The following is a 13327-nucleotide window of genomic DNA, read 5'->3' on the forward strand; positions in this document are numbered from 1 at the left end:
GGGAAAGAGGGACATCTGTAATACATCAGCAATAAAGGTTAAGAAATAATATATGGCTAGCATAGCTTTGGTAGTGATATTCGGACAGTCTTGGTGAGGGCAGTGCTGTGGCTGAGAGTTCATTGAGGTTGCAGTAACTGGTGAGAGGTAGAAGTGGTGAGAGTCTCCGGGAAGTTGCAGCTCAACGTAGAGAAAGCAGTGTTCTGAGAGGCAGTTTAACTTAAGGCATTTGGGAAAGAAAACCTTGCCAAGTGTGATATGAAATGTATATCCTTATGTTTGGGCCCACCTCCCTGCTATTCCAGGGGTTGCAATTAAATGAAAAATACATAGTCATGCCTCCTCCAAGTATGAGAAGCCCTTTACTCATAGCTAGAACTTTGGTGTAGGAGTCTAGGAAAATACTGCTGTTGAGAAATTTATCACTCTTTTTCTCCTTTAGTCTTTCTTAGGATAATTTTGATCATCATTGGACCTCTCAAAAAGTTTAATGCCCTTATATATAAAACCCATTAAATTAGTTTATTGAAAAACAAAATTGCCCTGTGAAAAGTTCTTTTTGTTTTATTTTCTGTAAAAATGCTTCCTGTTACAATTCTTCCGCTACACAGAGAAGAATAAGTAGGATGTGCGGGTTTCCACTTCCTTCTCCTCTCCTCCGCCGCAACCTTGGCACTAATGTAGCATGGTTGCTTTCTTAGCTTGCCTCCACAATAATGCTCCTCCCTCTTAAAAGCCTCCATGCCAAGGGACAATGCACAGCATTCTCTCTTGCAATAGATGCTAATTGTGTGCTTGGTTGGGCTCTTGCTGTCATAGTCACAATCATTGTGCCGGGAGGCTGGTCACAGTGGTTACTGTGCAGAGCGATGAATGCTGTTTACTTGGGATGCGAATTTGTCTGCATCTGTGGGTGACAACACGCAGTCACTGTAATTTGCCTGGCGAGTGATCAGACTGGTATAAAATAACATTATCTGTTCAGCAAGTTAGCAGTCACAAAGAACTATTGATTCCTTTTAACATAGAATTTTTAATGAGAAACTTCGAGTAATGGAGATTGAAGCTGTGAGAACAGCTACCAAGTGTGTGTTGCATATTAACCCCTATTTTTCAGTGTATTTTGGGATCCAGTTTACATACCCAGAAGGTAGGGAGCTGGGAGTGGTCCACTCCACACATCTCTGCTCTGGCTCAACTTAAGAAGAGCTGCTTAACCACAGTTAATTACATATTGGATACGTGGCATGATTGGTGTCAGTTAGGAACTGGGCTTCAGGTAGTGTCCCCCCGCCCCACCATGAAACTTACAAATTCTGAAAGCATAATCACAGTGAATGTAGACACTTTCTTGCCTAGTTCTTTCACCATGAGGAAAAGGTATTTTTTTATGTAGTTGTTGTAAAGGGATGGTATTTAAATCTCAGCAGTGCTTACTGAAATGCTGATATAAAAGGAAACAATTTGCTTTTTAAAAAATAACCTAGGTGATATTTTGCAAGGGTCTTAAAAATCCCAATTTTGGAGCTGATTATTTGCTTGATCAACTACTTCCCATGGTTTCTATCTTTCCACCCGATGCCCATTTTTAAATACTTGCCAACTGTTTGCTCATTAGCATTGCTTATTAAAAGTGATTTGGGGAACACATTTCAAAACAGTCCTTTTTGTATGTTTTTCAAGTTTTGTCAAATTTCCAGAAAATATAAACCTATTTATTGCCTAAAGGTGAAGTTTAACCAAATTTGTATTTTTTATTTATTTTTCTCATCTTGCTTGTGTACATGCCTAAATGGTTACTTTTTAGGAAAGTGGATTTTGACGAGTGCAGTAATTTGTATTCCTTGAAGGGAGAAGAAGTGATGTTTCATGTGACTTATTCAGGTTTTTACGGTTTGGGGTCTTTTTCATGATCCCAAGCACTTAGAAAGTAACAAGGGCTTGGTAATTTTGGAGGAGGGAAACACACTAATTAGCCAGGGGAGATAATGTAAACATTAGATTATTTAACCATTGCAGGTAAAATTCTTTTTTGTTCCTTATTTTATATTATTAAAGTAATAATATGTATAATTCTACCTTTAGATGTTATAGGAATAGTATATGTTCAATATGGAAATTTGGGAAATATTTTTATAAAAAGGAAAAATCCAATAGATCACCAATTAGTCTCTATACTTGCCATCAAAACTAGCAGCCATTAAATTTTGCTATCTGTACCCTCCTGTGATTTTTGTATCACTTTGGCATAAGTCTTGTTTGGACTCAAGGCCATTCAGAAACACAAGAGTCCCTTCAAGTTCCTTCCATAATTTAAGTTTTTTTAAAAAAATGTTATCAACATTTTCTGATATTAAATGGGTTGAAAAATTAACCTTAGGAAGAACATAAGACTGTGTATGGCTAATATTAAGAACATTTCCCACAGTTTGTAAAGATGGTAAGTTTTTTTGAGTTTTTCAAAACAAATTTTCCTTGATATATGGGCATGTTGGCTTTAATCAAGGTGAGACTGATTTACTGCTTCTTAAAGGAGGTATAAATATGACCTTCATTCACAAATTGCCTTTTTTAAAACATACTTTCCCCTTAGGTAAATAGAAGTCAGTTAACTTATTCTGATGAAAAGTTGCTTTTTTGTCTTTTCATTTTTTTTTAACCGCTTCCTTTCCTTCCTCTGACAAGTCACATTCTGCTTCCATGTTGCTAACCGCTGCTCTTTATTTCTGCTTCTGTGACAGCCAGCCGATGGCGGAGTCTCTTCTCTTCAAATGTCTCCCTGGCTTTTCCTTATAGTCCTGTTGCAAGACTCAGCCCTTATAGCAATGGCATTAATACTCCCAGCTTCTCTAAAACCTCAAATAAAGCAATACTAACACCTGAAAGAACAGGTAATGTTTCAACTTCTCGACTAGCTGCTTGCTTTCTTGTCATTTAGTTACTAAACACAGCTTAAATGTCCATCTTGAAAAGCTTGAGAGTAATCTTATCACATGGAGAGTTTTTTTTGCACACTTACCTTGGATATGAAAAAGGCTAATGTTAATTTGTACTTTAACACCATTAATCTGCTCTCAGTTGTGTGTGGTCGGCGGTCTGCCCTTGTTGTCAACAGTATGTGTATATAGTTAATGTGTTTCCAAGTGCCCAGTGTGCTTTTAAAATGAAATGTCAAACAATTCAGTACTTTTTGTTAAGATTCAAAAATACAAGGATTTATATCTTGTTCTTTTAAATTATTTTAGCTTTTTATTGTAGCTTTTTATGCAGCCAGGGCTACATGGAAAATAGACATAGTTGCTCTTTATGAGATGAAGATTCCATTCCTGCAGCTTTCTCCCCTTGGGTCCTATCTTCCTTGTTCTTTCATCTCGAGCTGTTGGTTTTTCACTCTCATGAGTGTCTATCAGTCTCCTGACTGCTCTACACACAATTTCGCAGGTTTTGTAAATGTTTCTGTGTATGTATGTGTGCTTTTTATATGTGATTTTCTTACTTATTTGTAACATTTTAATTTTAAACTATATAATAATTACTACTGAGAGAAGCATATCTGATTATTAATTAAAGTGAACATGGACATGTACTTATACAATGTATTTAAATATATGCTTATCTAATGGCATCAATGATTTCTTTTGTTATTATGGTAAAACAACAACAACAGGATATCTCTCTTCTTTACAGTTTGTATTGGTCGCTTTTTGGTGACATGAAAACAGGGCAGAAACTGGCGATTGTTGATAACATGAATTATAAAGCATAAATAGATATCAGTTCTTTAGTCAAAACAATAAACCTACATCCTTTGTTTTTAGGTTACACCTCCAGGGGCTCCCCTCTCAGTCCCCAGTCATCTATAGACAGTGAGCTGAGCACTTCAGAACTGGAGGACGACTCCATCTCCATGGGGTACAAGCTACAGGACCTCACTGACGTGCAGATCATGGCTCGTCTGCAAGAAGAAAGTACGTCTGTGGTTTTTTTTTTTTTAGACCAGAACACATTTTAAACTAGGGGCTTCTACTAGAACTGGGAGGGCATGGGGAGTTTTCAGGTATTTCTTCCCAGTAATGGGCACACACTTAGGTCCTTTCTCTCATACTCTGTCCTGCTTTGTAGGTGGAGCAGTTAATGCTTCTCACATTCTCATGAGCATCGTAAGGTGTTAGGACATGTTCCGATCAAAATGCACTGACACAAAGACCATTGCTGGGATGGCCACTGTGGAAACAGTTTGACAGTTTCTTTAAAACCAAACCCATGATTTCCACAAGGCCCAGCATGTTTCACTCTGGGCATTTATCACACAGCAGTGGGAATTTGTGTTCACACAAAAACCTGTACTGAACATTCGCAGTAGCTGTTTGTAAAAGCCAAAACCTGGAATGAACTGAGATGTCTCAGTAGGGGAATTGTTAATCAGACAGTGGTACCTGCATGTCCTGGAGCAATATTCACCAATAACAAGGAATGAACCATAGATTCATGCACTCTCATGGATCAATCTACAGGGAATTACACTCAGTGAAAAAAAGATCATCCTAAGAGGTTGTATGCTATACTAGAGGCCCCGTGCATGAAAATTCATGCACTGGAGGAGAGGGATTCCTCAGCCCAGCCTGCCTCCTCTCACAGTCTGGGAGCCCTCAGGGATGAGAGGCGACCCAGCGATCAGGGGAAGGCGATGTCTCATCACACCTCTGCTGCTGCCGCTGCCGTCAGCACAAGCCTCAGCCGGCCCTGGTTACCTGAGCCTGGGGTGGCCCTAGGCGCCTGGGGTGCTGCGGGGACTGGGGGACTCTGGAGGCAGGCACCCCAGCGGGGCTGAGGGGACTGGGTGCCGCCATCTTTGAGGGCGTGTTAGTCAGCATACTCCCTCCTTATTGGCTATGGGCACCGCCTTCTTTGCAATGGCATGAGGGTCAATTAGCATATTCCCTCTTTATTAGGTAGGATAGTTTCATTTATATAACATTTTGGGATGACAAAATCTTAAAAGTGGGCAGTTCATTGGTCACTAGGGTTAGGTATATGGTATAGGATCTCAGGAGGAAGGTAGATGTGGTTACAAAAGGGCAACACAAGGGATTTCTGGAGGTTTTTGGAACTGTTTGTTCAGTATTTTGACACTGGTGGTAGGCACTTAATCCTACAGGTAGTAAAATAGTAGAAAACTTAATACTAACACATACAAGCATGCATGAGTAGACCTGGAAACACCTAAGAGGGCTTTGTGTCACTGCCAGTGCTCTGGTCATCATGTTATCCTATAATTTTGCAAAATGTTATCATTGGGAGAACTGGGCAAAGTACACAAGAGAATCCTGTCTTATTTCTTTAGAACTTCATGTGAGTCTATAGTTATCAATAAAAAAAAAATCAGTTAAATGCATTGGTATACTTTTCAGAATAATTATGGAAGAGAAGATCATTGGCAATGGGACATTTTATCCCTGGTTCTGCAATAAAGTTACAATAAATAATCTGGGAGTGAATGCTTCAAGGACATTTATGGCAGAAAAAGGCACAATACAATGTAGATCACAGAACCTGGCTAGGCTTGTTTTGCAGTTATCTTTTCAGGTCAACATAAGTAGAAACAGCCAACTATCATTTAAGTGTAACTATTTCCTGGTTTCAGAATTAGTCAAGGCTACTATAAGAAACATGGTAATGCTCATGCAGAATTTAATAAGATACATGTTGACGGAAAAGTGATAATTTTTGGTCATTATTCAGTAACAGTAAACTAACACTAACTCTACATCTATATGGCTAAAAGATTAGATGTCAGTTTTCAGATGTTAAGTAGTTAAGGATAGACTGCTTTTAAAAAAAATGTGGTCTTGGCAATGAGATGAATAACTAGAAACTTAAAGTTTACTATTTTTAGGTAGTTGTCATTTAGGATGACCCAAACCATTGTGATATTGAAATGTCACTATGCTTTGGAAAAGAATGAAAGAGGCGGCCTTGTTAGAAAATACATACTTGTACCACAGATTTTGAACTTTGCGCTGGTTTGAGAATTGGAATAGGAGCAGGAGGAGTTCCTGCTTGGGCAGAGATTTGATTAATGGTCTAACTCATAGCAAACAATTTATGATGATGATGAATACTATTTCCTAAGCAGCCTTCCTAAGTACGTATCTCTGGAGCTCAGCAGGGATCATTTGGGGAAATTGACAGACATTGATTGATAAATTATAGCAGTAGGTACTATATTTAATTTTCACTGCAATTGTGGCAATCTTTTTGCAAAACAGAATAGTCTAATATTTTAATAAACTAAGAACACGATAATGGGTCTCTGAATCATTTGGCACAAAATTTCCTCTAATATTTGAACTTAATTTTTGCTAGATTGAAATGTGTCTAATGATAATACTATTTCTTATTATTTTTTAGGTCTCAGGCAAGATTATGCTTCCACGTCAGCATCCGTGTCAAGACACAGTTCCAGTGTGTCATTGAGTTCAGGAAAGAAAGGGACATGTAGTGATCAAGAATATGATCGATTCAGTTTAGAGGATGAGGAAGAATTTGACCATCTGCCACCACCTCAGCCCCGTCTTCCAAGATGTTCACCCTTCCAAAGAGGAATCCCCCATTCACAGACTTTCTCCAGCATTCGGGAATGTAGGAGGAGCCCCAGTTCCCAGTATTTCCCTTCAAATAGTTACCAGCAGCAACAGTGTTATTCACCTCAAGCCCAAACTCCAGATCAGCAACCAAATAGGACCAATGGAGGTAGGTTATGATGCTCTTTTGGTATGTGGTGGGTTCAAGAAATGGTTTTAAAGTCAATGTAAACAGTAGGTAAACATTTCCCAGATTTACTAAATACATTATCAAGACCTTATCAGTTTGGTCTAAATTCGAATCTGTAATTGACGGGCTTCTGATTACATGTCGCAGATTTATAGACCTAGGGCTTCAAGAACACCACCGCAGTGTAGCTGGCACAGAATGGGCCATACATGGGAGCATCTTTTTGCTGTTGCCAGTTCAGCTGTGGGATGGGCAGGGTTGTGCCAGTTGAGCTCATAGTGGATTTCCACGGAGCCTGAGGCACAGAGTTATCCTTTCTCACCTTTCCCACAACCTCCAGCCTCTTCCTGCCTGTTCCTAGCACAGAGTGGTGGATGGTTAGTGCACGATGATGCTTGGAGAGGATGCTGCTTGTCACATCCAGGTTAAGGGGAAGTTGGGCTATGTCTTTCCCTCTGATCCTGACATCTGGAATTAGGATCCGTGTAGCAGGAGGAAAATGGAGGCTGATCTTTGGCATGGTAATGGAAGCTGATTAGCCCTCATGTCAATGTGGTGGGTTGAAATATGTGTCATTCTCTTGGGGGTTTTCTGTCTGCCTCTTCATTTGTCTTCCTTATCCACTCTCAGGAGTTACACTCCTTGACTTCCAACAAATTATAGGGAGAAAAACTGTAATGTTATAAGCCTGGTATGTTTTTTGTACTAATGATCACTCACACACAGGTCCATGTACTATGGAGAAACAAACCATATTTATACAGGTATAGCATCCTCTATAATAAAGAGCCAATATGCAACTGGTCGTCACACCCTCATGCCGTCACACTGTAATGACTCAGACACTCAAACACTGGGGAGAGAGGAATGGGGACCAGCCAGGCACAAATGAGCTCACGAGAAAGGAATGGGGACTAGCCAGGCTGCGGCCTGGGAGAGGGACAAGCCACCCGCCCCGCAGTCCTGGGCACCTGTGGCTGCGGCCAGCCCAGGCAAAGCTGGCCTGGGTCTTGGGTGTCTGAAGTTGGTCAGAGGGAGGGAAGCTTGGGTCCCAGGTGCCTGTGACTGGCCAGAGGAGGGAACCCTAGGTCCTGAGTGTGGGGCGAGGTAGAGGTGGTTAGGGGCAATCAGGCCAGCAGGGGAGCAGTTAGGGGTGATCAGGCAGGCAGGGGGGTTAGGGGCAATCAGGCAGGCAGGCAGGCGAGTGGTTAGGAGCCAGCAGTCCCAGATTGTGAGAGGCAGTTGGACTTCCCCCGAGGGATCCCGGATTGGAGAGGGTGCAGGCCAGGCTGAGGGACCCCCACTCCCGTGCAAAATTTCATGCACTGGGCCTCTAGTTTAATTATAAAGCACCATTTCTCAAAGCTGAAGCCAGAAGTGCTTGAGCAGGTAATTTTATAATATTGCAAAGCCAAATCTAAATATATAAAAGTGTAAGTGACAGTGACCGGTCGCTGTGATATGCACTGACCACCAGGGGGCAGATGCTCAATGTGGGAGTTGCCCCCTGGTGGTCAGTGCGCACTCATAGCCAACCTCCCGCAGCCCCACCCTAGCTGGCCAACCTCTCCCAGCCCCAATGGCCCCAACGGCTGGCCAGGCCGAGGGACCCCACCCATGCACGAATTCGTGCACCGGGCCTCTAGTACAAATTATTTTTGGGTCATTTGTTACCATGTTTTTACTTTTTACCCTTTATTTCTGTGTACTTATATCATTAATGCTAATTGAGAGAGAATTTGAAAATATTGAAAATTTTAGTCATAATTTCACTGTTTTGTACTTTCAGATTTAAAAGAAAACAGTGGTGGCCAAAGAGTGTCATAGTGGCTAGATTATAAAAGCTAATAGTATCAGAAAGACAGTATATGCCATATGCTTAATGAAAGTCATAGCCTTATTTTACAATTGAGGGGGAGGGCACCTTGTGTTGTTTCTCTGAAGATTTTTTTTGTCAGGTGTCTGAGAACGTCATATCCTAGTTGTCTAGCAGATGTTGGCTCTGTATCTTGATTAGTATTGTCAAATGGGATCATTGTCTCACCTTGGAAAAGTGGTTTTGACTTACGTTAAACCCCGTTATGTGCAGGATTAGGTTTCCCCGAACCTGTGCTGTATGACTCAGCTCCGCGTCCGGCTGTGGTAGTTGCATGGTTCCTAAAGGGTCTGGTTTCCTACAAAGGAAAAGGGGATACAGTATCAGAACCTTCATGTGTTACCATGGAATATTTTTGGAACCCAATTGTGAAATGAGAATGGTAACTTTGAAATTAATCCATCAAATATTTTTCTAAAATACCAAAATAATATAGATAGGAGAAAATAATTGTTAAATCACTGATGCATTAAAAATAATAAAAAATAAACTGGAAATATGTTATTTACATTTATTGCTTCTATAGCTCCTACACGGTCTAGGTTCAAAAGAGGTGACTCTTAAGAGTTATTGGAATATTTCTAGGGATCATAGGATTGAAGTAAGCCTTTTTAGAGTAATTTACCAGATAGGAAACATGACTAAATCTTGCAGTTTGTTTACTGATTTGTAGGACACAGCAGGGGTTATTGGTAGCTTGATGATGTAATCACTCTTAGCCAGAGGATCTCCCTGGACCCCATTGACTGTTTGGTGGTAACCGAGTCTTTTTTTTATCCCCTGATTCTTTAGTCTTTATTGCAGAGTGGTGAGTCTTGCCATGCCTTTCCTATGAGAAAACTCATGTGGAATCTTGCCCTAGTCTGTGCATCCAGCTTTCTGCTGCATCTTAGTCCTTAAGGATCAATTGCTGGTTTCTTGTGAAGATAGAACATTATTTTTGATTCCTTGAGTTTTAAAGCGTAACCACACAGGAACCTTATTTTCTTTCATCTGCCCTTTATTTTGATTTTTTTCCCTTTGACTCAAACTGGCCTCACCTAGTGCCCAGACTCACCCACCTCCCTCTCCCTTGCTTATTAATCATTAAGCCCTCGGGACCATGAGGCTCTGGTCAGCATCCCATAGTCCTAGGAATAAAGTCTTGGGTCTGTTGACCACAGGTTCAGAGTTCTGGTCGAACTAGAGATAACAGCTAGTTGTGTTTCAGCTCCCGAACTACCCCACTGACTGCATCCTCGAGAAACCAGACAAAGCGATGCCATAGCTGACATCAGGACCAGTTGCAGTGATCAACTATCCCTACCCTAGTGCCAGCCCATCAGTGGAAACCACGACCCAAACTCCATTAGTCACCATGACTAATGATTTTCCCTGAATAATCCATTTCCTGGAAGCCATCGGGAGTCAACAGTAGCTCATGTGACTCCGGGCATGGCACCATCTTCTTAATAAATCCTTACTTCTTTAAAAAAAATTGATTTGAGGAGGGAAGAGGAGTGGGGGAGATGGAGAGAGAGAGAGAGAGAGAGAGAGAGAGAGAGAGAAGCATTGATTTGTTCTACTTATTTACATATTCATTGGTTGATTCTTTTGTTTCTTTATTGATTAAGGTATTACACATGTGTCCTTATCCCCTGATTGCCCCCGCCCTCCCCCCCCGCCATGTCCTCACTCTCCTGGTGTATGTGTATGTGTCTGTTGGTTATGCTTATATGCATGCATACAAGTCCTTTGGTTGCTCTCTCCCCCTTACCACCACCCTCCCCTACCATCACTCTAAGGTTTGATGGTCTCTTCGATGCTTCTCTGCCTCTGGATCTGTTTTTGTTCATCTGTTTATGTTGTTAATTATATTCTACAAATGAGTAAGATCATATGGTATTTATCTTTCTCTGACTGGCTTATTTTGCTTAGCATAATGCTCTCCAGTTCCATCCATGCTGTTGCAAATGGTAAGAATATACATAATATATGAAGATGAATTATTAGTAAATGTGGCAAAATGAAAACTACATCTAGATGAAAAACATAACAGACGTTTTTGATACTTTACAACACTATATATATGTATATATATATGAAAACTTTTAGAATAAAGAGTTGAAAAATTAATAAACATGAAACTCAATTCATTTTCTAAATAATAACATGTAATTATTTCCCTGTACCTCTCTGCTGCTTAGTCAAAGTAATTTAATCTTGTATTGATAGAAACTCACTTTTTCATGCTAGTCATTAAGATGTTCAAAAATCATATCCTATAGTGAGGATTAAAAAAAAAACAGTGATAAGAGGTCCAAACCAGGTAATAGTAATGAAGATTCATTAAATATTTATGAGACAGACTTTTGAGGACTTGGAATCAAGGGTGAAGAAGGGAGGCAAATCTTAGCAGATTCTCCAGATTTCTGGATTAGGTGACTTTCTAGACAGGGCTTACAATCAACAGATCCAAGTAATGTGGAAAGGCCCTGTGTGAAGCAGAAGGAAATGAATCCAGTTTTGTACTTAAATGAGTTTTGGCTTAGTATTTAAACACTAAAGGCCCAGTGCATGAAAATCCGTGCACTGGGGGGGAGGGTGTGGGCGGGGGCGGTCAACCGTCCATGACACGATCAGGGGACGGCATTGCCCCTCATCACTGGGCCGCTGCCGCCTGGCCTCCCTCTGGGGGAGGCGACAGGATGGGTGATCAGGGGATAGCACTACCCCCATCACTCCCGCTACTGCCGCCACCCTGCCTAGCTTCCTGCGGGAGGTGACCGGACGGGCCGATCAAGGGATGGTGCCAGCCCCCTGCCAGTCACCCCTCTGCCACTGCTGGTCACTGCCCCCTACCCCATCACAGTTCCTTCTCTCTGCCCACTGGCATGTGCCTTGGCTGGCCTGGCACCGCCTGCTTGCTGGCCCCGCCCCTCGCCAACTGGTCGTTATGCCATTTGGTCGATTTGAATATTACATTTTTATTATAGAGGCTATCCTTTCTTTTCTAAGCTCAAGTGACCTGATGTATGTTAGTGGTTGTGCTGTGGGGTTTTTTTTGTCTCTGTGTGTGTGTGTGTGTGTTTGGGGGGGGAGGTTATTATTAAAGAGAAAGCTAACTTGTGGAGTTGCAGTTTTGAAGCAACACTGAGACCCGTGCCTCCCTGCTGTCCCTAAGTGGCAGCAGATGCGCATGGCAAGGAGAAGGGAATGGAAGCATGTCTTTTTCAGGCCCTCAAAGGTTTGGTGGCATGCTCTTGACAATTAAAACTTTTTAGAAGTTATATGGTCATGTCGATGTGATTAGTGGATTTCTCAAGACATCTCAAGTTTGAATTTCAATAATTTCTTCTATTTTGATATGCTAGCAAAAGATCCAGTGCTGGTTTTCACTCTTCTAGGTTTTCATTAAAACGTAACAATTTCTAGTATGTTTTTAAAGCTAAATGGCTATAAGATTATTTTCTAACCTCACTTTGATACAGTTTTATTCACTTCATGTATGTGAACAAGTATATAATTGACTAATCCCTACTTTTTTTTAAATTGATTTCAGAGAGGAAGAGAGAGGGAGAAAGAGAGAGAGAGAGAAACATCAATGATGCCAGAGAATCACTGACCAGCTGCCTCCTGCATGCTCCTCACTGGGTATCAAGTCCACAACCCGAGCATGTGCCCTTGACTGGAATTGAACCTGGGACCCTGAGTCTGCAGGCCAATGCTCTACCCACTTAGCCAAACAGCCAGGGCTTGACTAATCCCTACTTTTTATAGAACTCATGTTCTTTTAGCAGTCTATTTGGTGCAACCTTTCTGGAGACGTTGAGTGTGTATTCCTATACAGAAGGTTAATTCCATTAGCTTTTTATAATTCATAATGAACATGATAATTTTATTTTTGAACAAAATATGATTTATATGTGTACTTACTTTTGAAAACTAGTATTTAGTAAGTGTAAAGTTTGTGATTTTTAACTCAGTAAAAATTTTTTCTCTTCTAGACAAGCTCCGAAGGAGTATGCCTAATCTAGCTCGGATGCCAAGCACAATGGGCGTTAGTAGCAATGTGAGCTCTCCAGTCACCGTGCGAAATAGTCAGAGCTTTGACTCAAGCTTGCACGGAGCTGGAAATGGGCTTTCAAGAATACAGTCTTGTAGTAAGTATATCAGTTCTTAATATTTGGTAATTTTTAGTTGTAACACCATTAAGCACATATCTTACTCTTATATTTCTTCTTTTTCCTCTCAGGAACAATTTTCTCATCTTGTAACATTTTTTCCCCACCATTAAAATTGAGTAGTATTTTTATCAGTGCCTATGTTACCAATTACATAGTAAGTTGTATGTAATCCTTCATATCCATGGATAGCAGCAGAAGCACTAAATGGTGATTAATTATCACACAAAATCTGTTTTCTTTATAGATCTGCCTCTTTCTATCTACTTGATACCTTTACTCTGAAGAAAGCCCACCACTTCTGTCTAGCTGTTACTTTCGTGTTGTTTTTTACTACCCCACAGCTTTCCCCCCAAAATGAAGTTTTATTATTTGTCTACTCCATTTCATCTTACCGCAGTCTGTCATTCTATGTTTTACACAGCAACAAACAGAGTAAGGAGTGTTCAGTCTGGTGTTCATATTTTTACTTTTTGTGGGGATGTCGTGGTTCCAGGCCCCACACCCCATTCCT

The 13327-nt window shown here is 40.8% G+C and overlaps 1 protein-coding gene across 2 annotated transcripts in view; it reads left to right on the forward strand.

Annotated features, from left to right (window-relative positions):
- SLAIN1 (SLAIN motif family member 1) overlaps window positions 1–13327 on the forward strand; it is a 55168-nt gene that overhangs the window by 35505 nt on the left and 6336 nt on the right. The window contains exons 3-6 of one of the 2 annotated variants that reach the window (XM_006778914.2): window positions 2742–2891; window positions 3819–3968; window positions 6412–6753; window positions 12637–12792. In XM_006778914.2, coding sequence (XP_006778977.1) covers window positions 2742–2891; window positions 3819–3968; window positions 6412–6753; window positions 12637–12792 — 798 coding nt within the window. The remainder of the gene's footprint in view (window positions 1–2741; window positions 2892–3818; window positions 3969–6411; window positions 6754–12636; window positions 12793–13327) is intronic. The other variant, XM_006778915.2, reaches the window with a different exon arrangement.

Source organism: Myotis davidii, unplaced genomic scaffold, assembly GCF_000327345.1.
Source record: "Myotis davidii unplaced genomic scaffold, ASM32734v1 scaffold268, whole genome shotgun sequence".
NCBI lineage: Eukaryota > Metazoa > Chordata > Mammalia > Chiroptera > Vespertilionidae > Myotis > Myotis davidii.